Below are 21,754 nucleotides of genomic sequence, written 5' to 3'. Positions count from 1 at the left end.
TCTTTGGAAATTAAAGAGATGGGGCGAGCGGACGCATGCGCTATCGTGCGTTTCTGGCACTTAGACTGGGTGCGCGGCGTTTCATGCGCGCCGCGTACAGAGATATGCAGATGCAGAGATAGTCGCTCGTGGTCGTGGTCACTCGGTAGACGTGCAACGGAACGGTCTAGTTGTGGCGCAGAATGCATAAGTAAACTTCTCTCTTTCGTTCTTTCTCTCTTTCTCTCTTTCGGCTGCAGTTTCGCGCTTTTGCGACGGGGCGGCATATAGGAGCCATATAGACTATAGACTATAGACGACTACTTGCGCACGTCTGGAGCTGTGTGCGTGTCCAGTTCTCTTGGCTTCTTGTCCCTCTGCTGCCGACAGCGCTGTTACCTCTTGCCCGCGTTGGCCTGCATAGTCCATCACACCGCGCGTATACACTGTTCGTGTTGAGAAATGGAGCTCGAGCAGGCGGCTCCACAGATGAACGCGGATCCGGTAAGTGTACATTTCGCATACGTATTAACCGCCGCGATCCCGTACGTGCACGTTTTCGCGATTTACGGTCATGGGAGCGGTCTCGCCTCTTGGTCACGACACGATCGTGCCGACGCGAAATTTTTCTAAGTCCCAAAATGGCGTCTGCGACTAAGTCCTGTACCGTAGCGCGAGTGCTCGAGGAAATCAAGATGCTCCCGACCCCGACTCCTGCGATTCGGCCGCAGACGCTAAACCTATAATCGACGCGCGAATCTCTGTGGTTTCTTTCAAGTTTTCATCTTCAATTCGGGCTCGTCTGTTTCAGGAAAAGAAGGTCAAGGAGAGCGGCGGCGGCGACGTCGTCTCCGGGAATCATAGCGGTGAGTTCTACTTTAACTTCTTTTCTTTTTGGACGTGTTTAAAAGCAGGATAAACGATCGGATGATGATACGCGAACGTCAAATCTGCGGAATCGACGAGCGCTTCGTGACTACCTGATCGAACACTGCGGATCGACAGTCGACACGTGTCGTCTTTCAGCGGTTGATAAGCGCCGAATGACAGGATTTGCGATTTATATGTACGCGAACTCGTTTTATATCTTTCATCAATTCAGTGTCAACTACAAAAATTATGTATAAAAGTCTAAGACGCGATAAAATTTCGACGACGAAAATTTACCTTCTCTCTCTCCGAAAATGTTGATTTTTCATTGATAAAGTGCGATACAAAATGTCGTATTTATATTTGTGGACCGATATAAAATTATTCCCCAACACGCGCGTGCGTTTCCACACATGTACATATACGTACATGCGTACATGCGTACATGCGTACGCGTGTACACAATGGACACAAATGCTTGAATCATTCGCGATAACTGATTTGAACAAGAGCGCGCACGTTTCAAACTGTATTTTTTGGCGTATTCGGAAGATTTGTGATGCATTTTGTATAAAAGGTTCGCTAAAATTAATTGAATGCGCGTAGAGCTCTTTTCTCAGTACTTAGCGTTTTTAAAATTTGAACGCAGGCCTATTTCAGTTTATCATTTTTTGCTGCATTTTTTTGCAGAGAAATTACTGCCTATCTTATTATATCTTTTATAATAAATTGTTGTGAATTTCACTTTTTATTATATTCTCTCCTGTTATTACATATAATATATACAAGTTTTATTATATAATATAATAATTTAAGATTTACACACTTTTAAATGTAAAAATCTTTTTTTAAATAGATCTGTTTTTATGATGTAAAATTTTACATCTGTATTATTTAATTTTCCTAGATCATATCAATGGCATGTCCAATGGTTTCGATAAGAAAAGGGAACACAAGTCAGAGCATAGAGATAAAGACAAAGAGCGATCTCACAAATCGGATCACAAGGACAAAGATAGGAGCAAGGAGAAGGAGAAGAATCACAAGAGCGAACACAGGGATAAGGATAAGGATAGGCATAGACATAGCTCTAGTTCTGTCAAGGACAAGGAGAAACATGATAGCAGCGGTAATAAGGATAAAGACAAAGATAAAAAGAGCTCTTCTAATAAGGATAAGGAGCATAAGAGTAGCAGTTTGTCTAACAAAGATAAAGACAAGAGCAAGGAACATCATCATAAATCGAGTTCGAGCTCTAAGAACAAAGACAGGTAAAATAAAAGGAATTAAAATAAATTGTTTCGAGATAATTAATGTCGTATAACGACATATATTTGATTCGAGTTGCTAAATATCTCTTTCAAACAATTGTTTCTTTCAGATATCACAACAGTTCCAAGGACAAGGACTCAAAGAGCAAAGATAAAGATAAGTACAGACACAATAGTTCCTTAAATTCTAGTTCGCGCGACAAAGACAAGGATCGAAATCTCTCGAAGGACAAGGAGAGAGATAATAAAAAGCATTCATCCGAGAGAGACAAAGATAGACATTCCACTTCTCATTCTTCGGGCGATAAAGAGAAACATCGTTCGTCGGAGAAAGACAAAGACAAGCATAGAGAAAGCTCGTCCGGCAGCAAGGATAAACAGCATCGCCATGAAAAAGATAAAGATCGCCACCGACACGATAAAGATAAATGTAAGCAGTAATAAGAAAAGAAATACATCTGCATAAATATCCAATTTGATTCTCTTTAATTGCTCGCGTTCGAATTACAGCTAAACATCGTGACGAAAAGGAAAAAAAGGACAAGGATAAGGAAGAAATTAAAATAAAGGAAGAAACGGATGTAAAGTTGAATTATGCGACCAATGAAAGGTTTCATTATAATCTGGAAATCAAGCCAGAGATAAAAGAAGTAAGATTTTGTTTGCAATTCGTGGGTGTTTTCGAAAAGATAAAGAAAATTTTTTTCCTTAGGAACCTATGACGCAACTAGAACTAGAGGACGATGATGACAGCGGTGGTGAGCGACCGCTCTATATCAAAGAGGAGGACGATGACGAGGAACTCGTCAAGGAAGACGCTAGTATGGATTCGACGGACGGAAACGATACCAGACTATCAGATCTTCATAACACGACCTTAAAGACGGAAGAGGACTCGGAAGAAGATAAACCATTAGTAAATTTCTCTTTAATCATATTAATCACGAAGAAAAAGAAAATAGTTTGGACACATTATTTATTATCGTTTATTTTTTTAATATTTTCTCTATCAGAGATAAATATTTTATAAATATATTATCACATCTTTATATAAATTATTATTTTTCGTAGTTTTAATGTATTGTAATTTAATCTTTGAATTCAATTAAATATATATTGCACGATGCAGTTTTCGAGATCGAAAGTGTCGTCGAGTAGAGTAAAGAGGAAGGTCGAGTCGGACGAAGAGGAAGATTTACCATTGTCGACGCGTAAGAAACCTAAAAAAGTGACTAGCTCAAAGATCAAGAAGAAAAAACGAAAACACGACGGGGAGAACGACGATTCTGAAGCAGAGTCTGAAGAGGTATAGATTATAAAAATTTCTTTGATATCATGTCTTTCATAAATCAACTTTGAAAAAGTAAACGTAAACTATGAAATACACTTAATAGTATATTTGTTACAGAAATCAAAGAAAAAGTATGCAAAGGCGAAAGGAGAAAGCACCAGTCCGAGAAAAAAGAAGCAAGAAGAGGAGCAAGAAGTTTGGAAATGGTATAAACATTCGAAATTATATGCTTTCTCCGCTTGACGCGAAAAATGGCGTCAAACGGAGCGCATTTATAATTATAAATTTTGTGAAATATCGGCCACTTTGACTGTCACTTCTCTTCTAGGTTGCGTGCGCTCCAAAATCTATTCTTTGGGGCATAGAGAAGCGTTTGATTGTGATCAATCGGAGTAAAGAAAGTTTTACTTCCTTTGCCCTACAGTGCGTTCGAAGATCCTACACTAGCCAATGGATAGCGTAGAATTTAATTGATCAATCAAGACGACGAAATCTTTACTCCTTTTATCTTGATAGATCAACTTAACGCTACTTTATCCACGCTATTTTATGCAGAGTAGGATTTCCGAATGCATCCCTGACTTGGATTATGCATTTTATGCAGTTATGTGTAACTAGATTCTTATTTTGATTTATCTTTATAATCCGAGATCTAAAAGATCAAATTTAGAATTCAGATTAGACTGCGCGCATGCGTTCGATGTAAGGCCATTGATATCCAATAAGATGGATGTCTGTTCTTTAGGGACAAAAGGGTGTTGTCGGAATTGGAGTTTCTAGGTATCGGATGTCGCATGTCGCGCCATAACCTATATTTCTGCACCCGACATTTTTTTACCCGGTCCGTATGTCGTGTGTGAATCTTCCTTCATAAAACATGCGAGTGACAGTAGAATATAATGAGGAGTCCTATAAAAAGTATAACTTATTTGTTTACGAAATGTAATGCTAGAAGCAGTTTTAGTTGTAGCTATAAGACAAGAAAATATCAGGCACTTGTGAGGTTAATATTAATTTGTGTAGTTTTAATGTGTGTAGTTTCAATATATTTTTATCCTTTATATGTATAAAACAATATCCATCTTGCATCATAACAATCTCTTCACATTTATTCATTTAGGAGTAATTTAACATTGGAATGCTTTCTTTCCAGGTGGGAAGAGGAGAAGAAAAGCGACGGCACAAAATGGCATTTCTTGGAGCACAAGGGACCAGTGTTTGCACCATCCTATGAACCATTGCCATCTATAGTAAAGTTTTATTATAATGGCAAAGAGATGAAGCTGAGTCAGGATACAGAGGAAGTCGCGACTTTCTATGCACGCATGCTGGATCATGATTATACAACCAAGGATGCGTTCAACAATAACTTTTTTCATGATTGGCGGGAGGTGATGACCGAATCGGAACGCGCCAAAATCACCGATCTATCCAAATGTAATTTTAAAGAGATGCACACATATTTCTTGCAAAAGAGCGAGGAACGCAAGACCATGACAAAAGAGGAGAAGCAGAAGATTAAAGAAAAGAATGAGGAAATCCAGAAGGAATACGGCTTCTGCATCATCGATGGGCACAAGGAGAAGATCGGTAATTTCAAGATTGAGCCGCCCGGCTTGTTCAGAGGTCGCGGCGAGCATCCCAAGATGGGCAAGCTAAAGAAGCGAGTATTGCCGGAGGATGTGCTCATCAATTGTTCAAAAGATTCAAATATACCGAAACCGCCAGCCGGCCACAAATGGAAAGAAGTGCGACACGATTCCAACGTTACGTGGCTTGCGTCCTGGACGGAGAATATTCAGGGTCAAGTAAAATATGTGATGCTGAATCCGTCCAGCAAACTTAAGGGCGAAAAGGACTGGCAAAAGTACGAAACGGCGCGGAAACTGGCGCAGTCGATCGACAAGATTCGTGCGGAATATCGGGAGGATTGGAAGAGCAAAGAGATGCGTATCAGGCAGCGTGCCGTCGCCCTGTACTTCATTGACAAGCTGGCGCTCAGAGCCGGTAACGAGAAAGATGAAGATCAGGCAGACACTGTGGGCTGTTGCTCGTTGCGAGTGGAGCACATCAAGTTGCATGAGCAGAGGGATGGCAAAGAATACGTAGTTGTGTTTGATTTCTTAGGTAAATTCTCTCTTCGAGGGTCTCTCGAAATTATTATGCATATATATAATTAATATAATCATATCTTTTAATATTACATATTATAAGAGAGGCAGTTTTACACACACATACACACGCGCGCGCGCGCGCGCACACACACAAAATGTACGCACGCCCACGCAGAATTTCAATTTAGTAATTTACTTTCAGTAATCTACTTTATGAATTTATAATCAATTCTTCAATTTTTTAAATACCAAAAATGCCAAAAATGTTGACAGTTTAATTGTAAGCAATGAAAAATTGACTTTTTATATATTAAACCTTTTTAACCACTATGTATTTTGTACAGGATATATAGTATATATATATTGTGCAAAAAGGGAATTATTTTATTTTATATTTTATTTATAATATTGGATTATGTAAAACATTATAAGCTTATATATTTTTTGTACTTTATTATATCGTATTTTTTTCCGATTTTATGTAATGTTTACGAAAATAATTTTACAGGTAAAGATTCTATACGATATTACAACGAAGTGCCGGTAGAAAAACGCGTCTTTAAGAATTTGCAACTCTTCATGGAAAATAAATCACCAGGGGACGATCTTTTTGATCGTCTCAATACTACTGTGATGAACAAACACTTGAACGAGTTAATGGAAGGTCTTACCGCCAAAGTGTTCAGAACTTACAATGCATCATGGACCTTGCAACAGCAACTTGACAAACTGACTGACCCCAACGATACAGAAGCGGAGAAGATTCTTTCGTACAATCGGGCTAATCGCGCCGTCGCGATACTATGTAATCATCAACGTTCCGTACCAAAAACGCACGCGAAATCCATGGAAAATCTCAAGGCAAAGATTGATGCGAAGAAAGAAGCGATAGCTGAGTGCGAATTGCAAGTGAAGGATGCCAAACGGGATGCTAAACACGGTTCGGTAAAGGAAAAAGTGTACGTCATTTTTTATTTATTATAATCTCTAGGCATCGTATTGTATGAAATACAAATCTCTTACGAGCCATAACTTATACACGCGCACGCACGCGCGTTCACATACATGTTCACACACACATTATTGCAGTGTAATTGATAAACTTCATATTTTGTATAACTTAAGACTTCTATTCTCTTATTGACGTCATTCTTAGATTATGATGTCGAAAGCTAGAAATCATACAAGTTTTATTCTTGCGAAATATATCGACATGAATAAGTTGTTTCGTATGCGACCACTCGTATTCGACAATGTGGATCAGTAAAATACTCAACTGAAAATTCTCTTTTCGATTCATGAATTAATAAGTGAAGCTGTAAATTTTGGTCAATCATTGTAAGGTCCATTTTCGAATTTCACGAATTATATGTATGTACATTTATTAATATAAAATAACAAAAAAGGAGTTTTTCAGGATATTTTATTAATTCACATTATACACGAGTGGTCGCATTCAAGGAAATTTATTATTATTATTATTTCTATGTATTTCGTAAAAATAAAACTCATGATTTCTCGTTTTTGATGTTATAATAAATATGGCTGCGGTAAGAGTACAGGAATCTTAAAATCAGTTTTTTCTAAACATTCTTTGCGTATATTTCATTCTTTTTATATAACAGCTTGTGCATGTAGGTATAAATGTGTTCATTGCCTGAATTAATCGTCCGTTATGCTTTTGCAGAACATATGAGAAGAAGAAAAAACAGCTAGAAAGATTGAAGGAGCAATTGACAAAGTTGGAAGTACAGGCGACAGACCGAGAAGAAAACAAAGAGATCGCCCTGGGTACCTCTAAGCTGAACTATCTTGATCCCAGAATTTCCGTTGCATGGTAAAAACATTTTATATTTTTATTTATTTGTTTAAAATTTATATTTAGTAATTTTAATTTCATTATTTTACCTGCTCTCTATCATTTAATTTCACATTTCTAATTTTATACATTAAATTTTTTATTTTATTTTATTTATCGTATATTTATACATACATACATACATACATACATACATACATATTACATACATATTATTATTTACATGTGTGTGTAAATAATAAACTAATAACTTTTCTTATTCAATATCTTAAATAAGTATACTTGTTTTTCACTATTTCATCTTTGTTTTTACATTTTATATTTATACATTTACATTTTATATTTATACGCATTTCTATGATACTCTAGGTGTAAGAAACATAATGTACCTATCGAGAAGATCTACAACAAAACTCAGAGGGACAAATTTCGATGGGCGATAGATATGGCAGGTCCCGATTATGTGTTTTAACCGTACGGGTCATCATTCACGTTGCCTGACGATCTACGAAAGGAAGACCCTCCCGTTGACAATGTATCTAGTGAATTTTATGTTGTAACGAGAAACCGGGGGACTTGAGAGAGAGAGAGAGAGAGAGAGAGAGAGAGAGAGAGAGAGTGTGTAGGTGTAGGTGTAGGTGTGTGTGTAGGTGTAGGTGTAGGTGTAGGTGTATGCGTGCGTGTGCGTGTGCTTGAATAATATAAAAAATTTTTTACATTTACGAAATATAAATGTGAGAAAGTGTGTTGCGAACATATTTTCTATAGGATGGTGATGTATGGCGCATTAAATCATGAGGAACGAGAAATGCGACTATATGCGGTATGCGAACTCGCTAATTTCGAGTCAATCGTACGCACTTATTTTGAAAAAATGTGTTCTAGCCATGTCCGGCTAGCTTATTCGTCTATGTGCTAATTCGTGCATATGTACAGTACTCGGACGTAAAATCGATAAGAATAAACAAGAGGAAATCGCGCTAATAGATTTCAAGCGAAACCGCATGCGGAAAGCTTTGATTTTATTTTGTTTAGATAGAAATTTATTCTGAGCGTGTATGAGATTAGGAAAGTAGCACTCTAAATACATGCTAAAAAGTGTTTAAATTTATAGGCATGCATGCGTGTGCAGCAGCGTTTAATGCAGCTACAAAAAGCGCGAAATAATTTAATGCATCCTGCGCTATCTTTGGCATGCCAGTGGAATATGTACAACAAAATTTAGATGCGCTGCTGTACATATATAGGAAATATTCATACGAATGAGACGGGGACACAACTTTATTACGTATTAAGGAAAAAAAAAAAAAAAATTATCGCGGAGGAGGCAGCTGATGAATTTTATATTCTCTTAAAGCGTACATACACGCGCATATACATATACAATTGTTTCTTTCATAAATGTATGATAATGTCATTCATTAAAAGCACATTTACATTTTACAATACCGTGTATGACGACATTATATGTATGTAGAGTATATTCGATATTGTGCACATTTTTGATATAAATGGAGAAAAGCAGGAAATTAGCAAAGGATAGCAGATTTATGCGGGATCGAGATTCGTCCATCCTTCCGCTCCCCCTCTCTCCCTCCCCCAACCATGGATAGTATAAAATAGCGAAATTTATATTTAAGTGACTTATCGCCTTTAGCAATTTATGTTTTATAAGGTGATGTCTCTAAGCTATAAAATAAACGAGAAATATATCGTGTCCTTTAATTTCTTAGTGTTATTTGCATATCTCGCATCGACCTTGCGCAGAGTCGAGCCGAAAGATATTAGCGCGCGCGTGCGTTAAACACACACACACATTTTATGCTTATTTGACGATTAACGATAAATATAATGTAGCATTTAGCTTTTCATCATAATAGCCATATCATTTTGGCGCACGTGCTTAATACATATACATATATTTCTAGGAGAAATGGAAATATCTTTCTGCTTTCATTTTTCTCACATTTTTGTATCGCGAACCAATCAAGTGTGGAAACATCCCTCTTTGTATTATAAAAATCAGAGTCAGTGCCAGACTTATCAAATACAAAATTTTAAGGGTGGAAAATTTTCAAAATTTTTTAAAAATTGAAGATAAAGACAAATCTCTGTTTTTCTCTCTTATTACATGATTGGTTTTTGGAGAAAGAACAAAAATTATCCGTATGTTAAATAATAATTTTTAATTTTTGTGTATGTCTTTTCAATTTGAATTTTCTTTATAATATCGTTCTAAATATGTGCTAAGTAAATGACAAATTAAAAAAAATCGTCTTATTATAATAAATTATCATTATTATTTCCCTCAATTTGTATATAAAAAACACCAGTTGTTTTCGATCTATTGAAAATATGTAGAGAATCAATGCTTAAAGGATCAAAACAAAAAACACAGATTGCGCTATATTGATTATTTATTAGTTGCAGAATATAAAGTGTTCTAACAAATTCACGTTATGTGCGTGTGCATCGTAAATATAATTATTCGTAATGATACTCCATAACTCGAATGCCCACATATACGCGTATATATAGATGTATTTGTAATGCTCTGAGAAAGAGAGAGAAAATTACGTAATTGAAAGTTGCGTAAACATGAAAGAAAACGCTCGATATTAGAGACTATCATTAATCTTTTCGATGCATAGTATCACTATATGTATAAAACGAAAAAGAAAAAGCGAAACTCTTATTCGTTTATGTTATGTCTATAGTATTTTGATTTCTTATATGCGGTATATAGAAGTTTTGTTGGTTCAATTATCGCTCTCTAAAATACAAATCTGTTATTTATAATAAGCGCATATATATCGTTTATACACCGTGTTATTAGATAATGATTAACGCATCTGCTACAGCGATGACAAATAATGTATGAATTACAAAGGGAAGAGAGAAAATTAATTATATATATGCTCTAGCTAGATCACATAAGTGTAAAATTGATTTTAGACTGGACTACAAAGTATTGTTATAATAAGGTTTTTTCACGAATAACAAGACCGTTCGCGCAATTACTCGCAATACGAATAATAGTAATGTAAATGTTGTGATGAAAGAAAAAGGAGGAAAGAAAGGGGGAAAAATGCAATCGGCAAGCGCGAATCTTTATCGTGCACTATAAGATTTGTAATTTTTACAAAAAGACTCGAATTATATAAGAGAGTGCAATTGAAATTTAATACAATTCTCTAAGCTTGCAGAATCGAAGTACATATATATATATATATATATATATATATATATATATATATATATGTGTGTGTGTGTGTGTGTGTGTGTGTGTGTGTGTGTGTGTGTGTGTGTGTGTGTGTGTGTGTGTGTGTGTGTGTGTGTGTATGTATGTATGTATGTATATGTTCAGTGATTTCATTTTGATATATATATATATATATATATATATATATATATATATATATATATCAAATTAAATTTCAAATATTCAATTTTATATATATATATATATATATATATATATATATATAAAATTGAAATAATAAAAAATTTTAGTACCGAGAGAATCGCGTAGATTTTATTATTACATATCTAGCTTATATGAAATATTTCTTTCTCTTAGAGGAAAAAGAAAAGGACAATTATTCTTGACCTTGTTAATTTATTACTATAATAATACAATACAGTACTATTATATTGCTGCGCAGTTAGTTAGAGATGATAGAAATAAATTGTGTGTGTGTGTATATTATACATATACATATATAATTTGAAGCAAATACAGTGTATAATAATCCGTATAATAAATTGTGTAAACACTTGAAAACGCGCGCGTATATGTGTTTTAAACATTGCGCAGTAAACTTGTACAATGCACGAGGAAATCACGTCTCTTATTCGCGTGAACACTTATTAAAAGCTGATTAGTTAATAAATGTTAACAATATTATAGGATAATAATCGCCTTGTATTTTTCTTTTTTAGATTCTTGAACAATATTAAATTCTTTTTGCTCATCTTTTACATTTACATGATAAAAATATCAAACAAAAACATACCGCAAAAACTTTCTGTTGTTTAAAGCATAATATTCGAACTAAAGCTGTGAAATAGAAATGTAAAAATGAATTTCGTACATATATAAGGAACCGTTCTCATAACATAACTACCACGTAATACATAATTCTGTTTAACATACAATTTTGTAATTAAAATGTGACATTGCGAAGCAATATCTCACGCCAATGACGTAATAAAATGAGATAAATATATAAATGAGAAATATTAGTTATACTATGATCAAACGATTCTCGTATATATATTGCACATAGCACAATATTTTAATAGATATAAAATAAAAACTTTCAAAATCTTTTTTTTTTTTTTGTTATTGTGTCACAATATAATAAATACGGAAATGATAGTTTCTACATTCAGATATGTAGACTAGATTATGCTAAATCACGATTCTCTCAATTTTATTTCCGTATAACGCGTTCATCGTTATACGCGAAATTGAAGTCCCTCCAAAAATCACAAAATTTAGAATCGCCATCCAAATTGCTATATATGTAATAATTATATTACATAAATAGTTGTTCTCATAGCAGATTCCACAATATCTTTTCTTCTAAAGTATGTATATATATCAAGTCTTTTACGATCACAATCTTTGTCAAGATTGAGACACATCTCCTCGATTCAATTAAACAAAAATAGCAAAATCATTGTAATCTTATTTATGAAGGATGTTGTCTGTTGAATGTACAATTCTAATTCTTTAACAATACTAACAATATCTAACAATACTAATCTTATCGCATCTATGCGTAAATTAATAACTGTCTTTTAATATGTGGCTTCTACACATATTAATTTCATTGTTTATATTAATAACTATTTACTATAACATTTTTGCTTTTGGGGTTTGAAATTTATGTAAACTGCTCACAAACATATTTTACATTTTACATCATCGGAACCAGTGCCATTCGAATAACGATGTATATATCCAATAAAAAAGAAAAGCAAACTCATAAATAATTTTTCATTCAATAAATAGAGAATATTTTTCGCTTTATAATGACTAGTGTATCAATTGTGTATAAAGCGTATATTCAATGATTTGCATTTAGATATCACAATATACATCTAAATGCTTGCAAAGACATTTTTTGACACCTCTTAGAAGGATTATTAACAAAATTGTTATATATATATATATGCTTTAAAACGTTTCGATGTATATATATATACAGGGTGTCCGATAGTTTTTGACACACCCGAAGTGTGAAGGTAGATCTTTTTAAATTAATTTCTCAATAATTATTACGAAAATCGCAAAATGGTACAGGACTTTCCTTCTCAGTTTGAGCCAATCTACCTTCACACTTCGGGTGTTTCAAAAATTATCACCCTGTATATATATATATATATATATATATGTGTGTGTGTGTGTGTGTACATATATACAGGGTGGGACATTTATATTGAGACACCTAAATATCTAAAAAATAAAGCAAGATAGAAAGAAATGTTTCAGACAAAAGTTGTTCGGTTCTAAGGTGGTCATAAGATGGTGCCATTAGTTTGACCTTGGGTGGAGGCGCTTCGGAGATTTCAATGTCAATCTTGTTTTTTTTAATGACATGAACACCCCAATTTTTTTATATAAATCGATTTCTTGAAATATTCTGCATAAAAATTATAGGGGTATAATGGCCAAAAGTTTACGAGATATTTTATACTTTATTTTATTATTTTACTTCGACATAATTTTACATAAACTATGAAATATCTCATAAAATTATTTATTTTGCAATAATGTTACCTTAATAAAAATTTAAGTTCAAAAAATGAGAGATATCAATTGGTGTAAAGAAAATAACACAAAAGATTGACATTGAAATCTCCGAAGCGCCTCCATTCAAGATCAAACTAATGATCCCCTTAGAACCGAACAACTTTTGTCTGAAATATTTCTTTCTATCTTGCTTTATTTTTTAGATATTTAGGTGTCTCAATATAAATGCCCCACCCTGTATATATATATATATATATATTTGTTTTTTTACAAAAACGTATAGTATAGACATAGACACATAAGAATAAAACGCGCCGTAATCTTGTTACGACTGACACAACCATATTGTTTTCTGAATATTTGTTACCAAAATGGGTACCGGAAGAAAAACAATTTGACAATTCCAGCTTCACTCGGGATCGGTTTCCGCTTCGTTAATCGGCAATATAGCAACAGAACCAGCAGCTGCTAATTTGGTTTTGTACGCCTCCGGTTCGAACCAGCGAATCGATGCCTGCCAATAGGAAAAGATTGGTTTTCGAAATTCTCGCACGACGTATATTGTAAGAAGCAATTTTATCTTACCTTATCGTGTATTTTATAAGCAGCATGCTTCGATTCTTTTAAAAAGCCGAGTCGTGTTAATTAATTTGCTTACGCGAGGACACATGCGAACGATAAAGTTACACACATATTCGAGCATAATTTATACAATACCTCTTTTACTAGCGATATAGACACACGCACACGCACACGCACACATACACACACATATTTTAAAATATTGATAAAGTAAGTTTTACTCGTTTTTACTATCTAAACAGGATACAATATTCCAAGTTCACAACTTTACAAATTGCACAAATTTTATAGCACATTTTTAAACACGCATGCTAAATTTTGAAAAATATTCTACAAACTACACTTTTCTTGTTTAAGAGGAAACAAGGAGCAAGATCAGATAAATTTTACAATACGTATTTATTAATACAGTGTGTTCCAAGTTTGATATACAACATATTATTTCTATTAGTTTAGTCTTATTAGTTTCTTGTATATATAACACTATATTAAATAAAATAATATTCCATGTCTTGTTTCTCTAAATAATGTACCAGTATTTTCACAAGATTTGAAAGAAAAAAAGGAAATGGGAAATAAGGGAGGGCGAAGAGAGTAAATATAAAATCTTTTATAATAAATGAACAATATAATCTAACAATAAAAAAAAAAAAATTAAAAACATCGCAGAGATTCAAAATGTAGGAACATATAGACTTTTTCAAACTATGGTGAATAACATTGTAGAAAACTTTGCCTGCAACAAATAATAGACATAATCTCTCTCTATTTTATGTAACAAGTCGCGATTTGATCTCGATTAACTCTCGAGTTGAATATAAATATCAAATTTCTTTCTTAAATTACGTTTTGTATGAGTAATAGTCAATTTTCTCTATTCTACATTTTTCCTCCATCTTCTATGTTAACTGTTTTTCTCTTAAAGATTGAGAATCTCTTCTTTTACATTTTTACCATTTTGTCACCACTGATATTTGCCATAATAGAATGAGAAAGCGAGTGAGAATACGAAACAGTTTTATTCTATCAGATTAGAATAAAAGTGGAAACTAAAAAGAAATCTTAGACGCTCAATCCTGATGACTTTACAAAATCGCTTGTATATAGCAAGTCAATTAATTTCTCCAATACGCGCAATCTTTTGGAAATCAAATCGTATGCGCATTAAAATCGCGAAATAAATATCCTAACTCACTTGTAATATCTTTGGTATTAATTTTGATAGAAATTCCTTATTATTGCGAAAAATCACCTACTTGTACTTACAATGTCACGTATATTGCGAAGAGTCTGTTAACTTCTTCAATACAAAACACGAAATGTGATCATCAAGAGATATATATTCGCATGTTTATAATAATCTCAATTTTTTTAGATCTCCCTCTCTTGTGTTAACTACTTATTCAATAATCAATTATTATAATAAGAACAGATCTCATCTCTGTTCTTGTAGCGTCTAAATGCGTGCTTGTTAAAAAACACCATAATAATCACATTCATATCACCACATTCTCGAAAACGTAAATTCATTCTCGGCAAAAGGTTCATATTTATAGCAAGTATTATATGTATATATTAGGAATATTAAACTGCAGCATTACAGGGAAAAGTAATACGGAAAGTATTGCACAGTATGTGATTAGCGTTCTTATCGCATAACGGTACCTTACGAACTATATTAGGACATTCCTTCTGTATGCGTGCCCAATCGGCGGGAGGTCGCTTCGCGTACGGGCCCGTCGCGCACAGCAGCAGAAACTCGTACGTAAGTTCTCTTGCTTCTGGAACTGGATTAATAAAATTAAGCGTCAATTAAAATATTGTATAATTAGATATTATTAATATAATTTTGTTTAAATTTAAATTGATTTAAATTTAATATATATATAATCAAATTTGGTATATTTTGGTGAAAATATAAAAAGTAATAAAACAGTCAAATTATTCGTATAAACAACTCGCGTTGAGAGGCGCGGCATTTCGTATTATTTAAAAATATTTTTAACAAAATCAAGACACTCTCTCTCTTTTTCTATAAAAATTTTGTCATGTTATTAGAATACAAATATATTTCAATATTTAAAATATCAATATTATATTATATATTATTTTTCAGATATATAAATACACCTTGTTGAGTCTTAGAGTATTGCTCTTCGTAAATCGGACGAGATTTGTAAGTTTCTTCGCTTTCTGAAGACGTTGCGGCGCTGTCCAGACTTAACTCTCGATTTAGAGAAGAAGCGTTATCCAACGGCAATAACGGTGTGCAACGGGGAATATTGGAGGAGACGGTAGTTACGGAGAAGCTGGGTTCATCTTCATAATTGAAGTATTCTATCCCGCTGGTAAAGTTCTCGGAGTCGCCCAAAAAGTGTTCATCTAATACCAGTTTCGCCGTCTGTAACATCCCCATAACCCCATCCAGTTCCCGTTAGGATATTAACATTTTCTTTAGATATCCAAAGATCAGAGAAATTATACATAAGTAAAGTATTGTAGATGGAAATAGAATCAATAGAGAATATAAATGGAAAAAATAAAATTAGATATATAATTAACAAGTCAATTCTTTTTAATTTGAAATTGATAAATAGTTAAACTAATAAAAAAGATAAATTTAGATTTTATGTTTATTTTATTACCCTGACGAGATCGAGATTGCAGCCAGTAATTTTGAGGGATTGGTTACCAACGGTGACAGTGTATTTGTATTCGCCAATACTAGCGTCGTTGGTGGAAAAACTATGCAGCAGAGACGAACGTAGACGAGAGTTGTGTTGCAGTCGATTGCTCTCGTCCGATGCGCTACTGTTAAGCGAGGAGTTAGAACCACCCATGGCCCCCTTCTCGCCACCAGAGCTCTGTTCTAATCTCACTGGAGATGCATTTCGTTGTATCGTATCTTTTATTAAATCCTTTGCGTAACTGGTACAAGAGAAAACGAAATATAAAATTATACCGCTTATAATATATTTTTAACGGAAGTTTTAGCACATTTATAATAACTTATCAAACAATTTATTTAAACATACTGAATCTTGTCCTCGGACGTTCCCGTGATTTGGACAAGTCGTTCTTTAGCTCCAGGGTTTACTATGAATCAAAATATAGTATAAGTGACAAGTCTTTCTTATTAATATCTATATTTATAAAAAAATTATATGCGATTGTTATCATTAAGATCTTTTAAGTCAATGATATAGTTAATACGTTAAACAAGATATAACATTAAATATTGTTAAGAGAGATATATCGACAAGCAAAATGTAATAAGTATACGTATATAAAAACATTCACACATAAAATATACTCTTAAAAATCTCTTATATTGTTATACATACATTAGGTATAAGATAAAGAAAACGTCTCGCTTATGTGTTATCCGATATATTAACGGAAACGTTAAAGTAAGTTAAATGCCAACCTTTCTATCTGCGTGAAACCCGTGGTATGCGATCAATCGATTAATCTGTGTGGCATATGTGTTAATAACTGATAATATAATATACTTTTATTTGGCTCTTAAAGCTGCAAATGCACGATATTTATATATTTCATTCACCGAGCTATTAATAAGATACATTCTACAATAGCTAATATAAGAGAAATATTATATATTATTGTAGATCGAAAAAATTGTTTTTTGGAAAAAAACGGAAAAAAAATGATCAATCTGACACGTATTTCGAAATATACAGTTTCTTTTATCATATCATTACATGAAAGAAAATTGACATATACTTTGCGTTTTACTATTAGTAGGTTTTATTGCAAAACTAACACTGTTTGAAAAGTGGCCTGATCACTCTGTGGTTAAAGTGTTACAACTCCGTCATGCACGAATTAAGAATAATCTGTTAAAAAAAGCAATTTTTTATCACATACATGTACGCGTTTGTACATATATTATACTTTATAACAATTGTCAATATAACAAATTTTTCAATATAGAACTCAATGTTCCTGAATGGAAAAGAAAAAAAAAGAAAATGTTTTTTTATAACTTAAGGGGCTTTGTTTGATCGATTAATATCGTTGTTGCTATGCATGAGCACAAAATGCTGCGACAAGCCATTGGCGGATCATTCATTGCTTTTTACCTCGCTGAAAGGAGATGATCGTCTGGCTGAGCTCTTCTATCATGTGAACTCGACGCCCTTTTATTCCCATCACTGTATTTTCGTGCAAATTATTTAACAACAGAACGGACAACGGATATCGGAAAAATCACTAAAAGTCTAATTCGAGGATGAATGGTTTCGCTTTACAAAAAATATTTGATCGTTGGATTCACTTTGTATAAAAAAAGATTCCTGCTGATTATTAAGATATTATTAAAGATACTGTCAATATAATTTACAAATATTCTGTACTAAAATAATCGATGTTAAAATCATACAAACGATATTCTAATATACATGTGAGAATCGGATGCACCTCTGTTTAATGGAGTAGAGTTTTTATACGATAAATATATACAATAAATTAATTTTACCTTTGCCCGAATCGCTGTTGCGAATGACGACTTCGTCTTTGCAGTAATTTTTCCCCGGTATGCGCGTAGGTTTTGTGAATTTTCCGCTATTTTTGATCACTTCACCGGGTCCCAAAATCGGCGTTGAAGGGGGTAAAGTCATCGCCAATAACGGGGACGACAGAGAGTTCGTAGGTATATCAGGGACTGCCTCGGTCTGCTAATAAAATGTTAGATTGTTTGATCTAAATGTTAATCAATATAAAAAATATTAATTTTATAGCATTAATAATATTATTAGTATAGTATTATTAGTATAAGTATATATTATATATATTAATAATATTATTAGTATAGCATTAGTAATATTAATTTTAATACACATTATAAATCGAGACAATGAAAGGTTTAAAATTTTACTATAATAATGATAATTGTAAAAAACTTTAGGACATATGTATTAGTATAAAGTTCTTGTTTTAAAAAGTAGATACTTTTGAGAGAAAATGCTTGTTTCCAGCAAATGTGATTTTTTTTTTTTTTTATATATATCTACCTTTTATTTTTAGCATCTTAATACAATAATTTCAGGAAACTATATTAAAGTGATAAATGAAAGTTTTAACCTACGTCTAGATGTGACAACTTTTGCATGTAATACACGTCCATCGAATCGGTATGACGCCATTGTTTCGCTCGCAGTTCGATGAGTTCCAGCAGATGAACCCTGGTCGTCAGATCTAATCTATCGTCCTGGCTTCCATTTCTGATCGCCACAAAAGCTCGATCTAGCTGATCTAAAGAAAGTAATAATTATTGGTAAAATAAATTCTTACATTAACACAATCTAAATAATAAATATAACCGGGTTACGATTGTTTCCGCTTCTTACAAAATAATAATCGGATAAAGTTAAGGAATAAATCAGAAGAATTTTATTATTCAAAAAACTCAAGACCGAATCCTACAATTTCTATCTACAAACGATTGCTTTTCATTAGAGCGACTTGGTTATCCGTAGCTGTATTAGTAGAGATTCTAGATTCAATGCAGTTTTAACGTTTTTATCAGTTTGGCGGTGCTTTATTATATCGAACAGGAATCAATGGCGATATACATATCTATTACTTATCTATTTTTATTTATACTAACACATACATTTATACAAATGTAAACATATTTCGAGAATACAGAAAGCAAAGCACAGAATAAATTATGGATATATACATTCATTACTCAATTCATATTTTATAATTAACAATAAGTCAGGAATAGCAAGCTTTATTAAGAGCGTGGCGTGGTAAATAATGTGCGAATTAATTTTTATCTGTATTTCTGGTTTATTGTGATAACGGACGTTTCAATCCCCTAGTATTTGGACCATTCTCAGCAAATATTTGATATATAATTGGTATATATTTTAATGTAAATGTAACATCAAATAGGGGAAGAAAAAAAAAAAAAAAAAATAAATTCGATACATAATAACATATCATTTACCTTTGTAAATAGCTTCTAATTGATTGGCATAAAGCTTCAGATGACTGCACATAGAAATCACATTCATTTGCAGCGTTCGATCATGGAAGCCATTGGTCAGTTGCATGGCAACATTGTCGATCGAGGATACTATATCCTCTACTGAAAGATAAGAAGAAATAAAGAGTTTGGTCATCATTTATCTGATTCGAGAAAGAAAAATTGTTACACACACACACACACATACATAAGATGTATCTACATATTCATAAGTTTACATAAAAGTATAATTATGTTTGAAACCATCATTTAAGGAGAATTCAAATTTTACTCGACAGGAAAATAAGTAACGAAATATTTACCAGTCGTGATCCGCCCATCGACGGTCGAGTTGCGCTGATTAATCTTAAGCGGCCGTGGTTTTTCAAGCTTCTTTATAGTCCTGGCTCTGTTCAACTGTGCAGTAGCCATATTACAATCTTGCAACAAGAATATTATATCAAATGCAATAATCAAACGCAATCCAAATTATGTTATTATTAAAAATGCTGGAAAAAAATTAATATGTATATTAAGGGATATATTATTCGAGAGAGAAAGAGAGGGTGAAAGATATTATTCTCTATTAATGTTATATTTAATATTATAGTAACATAAATCAGTAATTTTTATTTAATATAACATTGTATTATACGAAGATAAAGTATTATAGAGAATCTCTCTAAATTGAACTTTTGTTTCCGTGGAATTAATATCTCACACTATGCCATAATCTTCCATAAACTCATTTTTTCCATACAGCAAAATTCATTAATTAAGCAATAGGAGGATCCATGATGTCATTCGCTTCGTTCCAAAATCTTTGCTCGTGAAACATATCAATGCCAACAACAATGAGTTACTTCGCTGAAACGATCGATAATAATGAAAATAATTTACACGATGTTCGAATGACGGCATTTTCTCTCCGTCGTATATAAGGAGGATGAAATATGTGGCAAAATAAAGAATCAGCATAAAGAAGCACTGGTAGAATTTTAAATTTTTGCACCATATAAAATAAAAAGATATATGTATTTATAGCATTACTCTCTCTCTCTCTCTCTTTTTTTCTCGATTAAACAAATACGAAAAATTTATATAAATTTCTTTACTCATATTTATGTACGAGATAATTATATATATATTTTTCGAACGAAATCGCGGTCCATACCCGCACTACATCGTAGCATAATGTATGCACTAATGTATATTAAAGGCTGCTATATATAAAGTATTTAAATGCAGTGGCATTATATTCATATAAACATTTTGATGATGAAATAATTAACATATATTTTATCAAATAATATGAAAATGTATTATATTATTGGTTTTAATTCTTTAAAATATATATATATATATATATTTTTTTTTTTTATTTCGATAATTTGACGTATAGCACTCTTTAGTATACGCTGTATACATACACCAAAATAAAAAGTATACAAATTGATTGGAGAAATTTCAGTTAGATATATATATATATATATATATATATATATTTTTTTTTTATTTCGATAATTTGACGTATAGCACTCTTTAGTATACGCTGTATACATACACCAAAATAAAAAGTATACAAATTGATTGGAGAAATTTCAGTTAGATATATATATATATATATATATTTTTTTTTTTTAATCCGAACAATATCTATATCATACAGAAGAAAGAAGGAAAACGGAGAAAAAGAAAGAAAGATAGAGAGGTACTACAAAAAATCGATAAAAATGTGCCAGAAAAGAAGTAAACATCAATGGTATATACAAGTGGGAAAAGATAGAACAGAGAGACTCACATACAACACTCACACACACACAACACACACACACAAACACACATACACACATATAAATATACAGCTGTTTATTTCAATTACATTTTTGTGCACACTTTCTACGCTTGACCTACAATACGATAAACATATATTTATGATTTGGTGTGAGAGAGATAGAGAGATAGAGATAGATAGATAGATAGATAGATAGATAGATAGATAGATAGATAGATAGATAGAGAGAGAGAGAGAGAGAAAATATGCAAGTACTCTGCGTTGATACCAGCTGCTT

General features: G+C 32.7%; 2 protein-coding genes across 6 annotated transcripts; one reads left to right on the top strand and one right to left on the bottom strand.

Moving 5' to 3' along the window:
- Positions 1–69: 69 nt before the first annotated feature.
- On the top strand, positions 70–10,740 carry Top1 (topoisomerase 1). 2 transcript variants are annotated; one of them, XM_070316343.1, is made up of 12 exons: positions 70–483; positions 791–845; positions 1,757–2,120; positions 2,231–2,550; positions 2,631–2,770; positions 2,833–3,036; positions 3,250–3,426; positions 3,529–3,617; positions 4,565–5,538; positions 6,034–6,484; positions 7,213–7,362; positions 7,714–10,732. In XM_070316343.1, exons 1-12 carry the CDS (start codon positions 442–444, stop codon positions 7,814–7,816), a joined length of 3,069 nt encoding a protein of 1,022 aa, XP_070172444.1. In that variant the 5' UTR covers positions 70–441; the 3' UTR covers positions 7,817–10,732. The 2 variants fall into 2 exon arrangements, with proteins under 2 accessions (XP_070172444.1, XP_070172445.1); XM_070316344.1 differs by lacking the exons at positions 70–483; positions 791–845; positions 1,757–2,120; ... (3 more) ...; positions 3,250–3,426; positions 3,529–3,617 and adding an exon at positions 4,044–4,329 and having other exon boundaries at positions 7,714–10,740.
- Positions 10,741–10,943: 203 nt separating this feature from the next.
- Mxt (Eukaryotic translation initiation factor mextil) lies at positions 10,944–20,231 on the bottom strand. 4 transcript variants are annotated; one of them, XM_070316347.1, is made up of 10 exons: positions 20,006–20,231; positions 19,665–19,805; positions 18,795–18,961; positions 18,186–18,381; positions 17,791–17,862; positions 16,723–16,783; positions 16,333–16,615; positions 15,818–16,088; positions 15,353–15,474; positions 10,944–13,619 (listed from the first exon to the last, which is right to left on the bottom strand). In XM_070316347.1, the coding sequence occupies exons 1-10, from the start codon at positions 20,112–20,114 to the stop codon at positions 13,515–13,517; spliced, it is 1,527 nt and encodes a 508-aa protein (XP_070172448.1). In that variant the 5' UTR covers positions 20,115–20,231; the 3' UTR covers positions 10,944–13,514. The 4 variants fall into 4 exon arrangements, with proteins under 4 accessions (XP_070172448.1, XP_070172447.1, XP_070172446.1 ...); XM_070316346.1 differs by having other exon boundaries at positions 18,186–18,384; positions 19,665–19,802; XM_070316345.1 differs by having other exon boundaries at positions 18,186–18,384; positions 20,006–20,229.
- Positions 20,232–21,754: the final 1,523 nt, after the last annotated feature.

The sequence above is a fragment of the Polyergus mexicanus genome, unplaced genomic scaffold (assembly GCF_030449975.1).
Source record: "Polyergus mexicanus isolate NDT 795.1 unplaced genomic scaffold, iyPolMexi1.0 SCAF_3, whole genome shotgun sequence".
Classification (NCBI taxonomy): Eukaryota; Metazoa; Arthropoda; class Insecta; order Hymenoptera; family Formicidae; genus Polyergus; species Polyergus mexicanus.
Note: the sequence above shows the minus strand (reverse complement) of the source record. Positions and strands in the feature narration are given on the sequence as shown.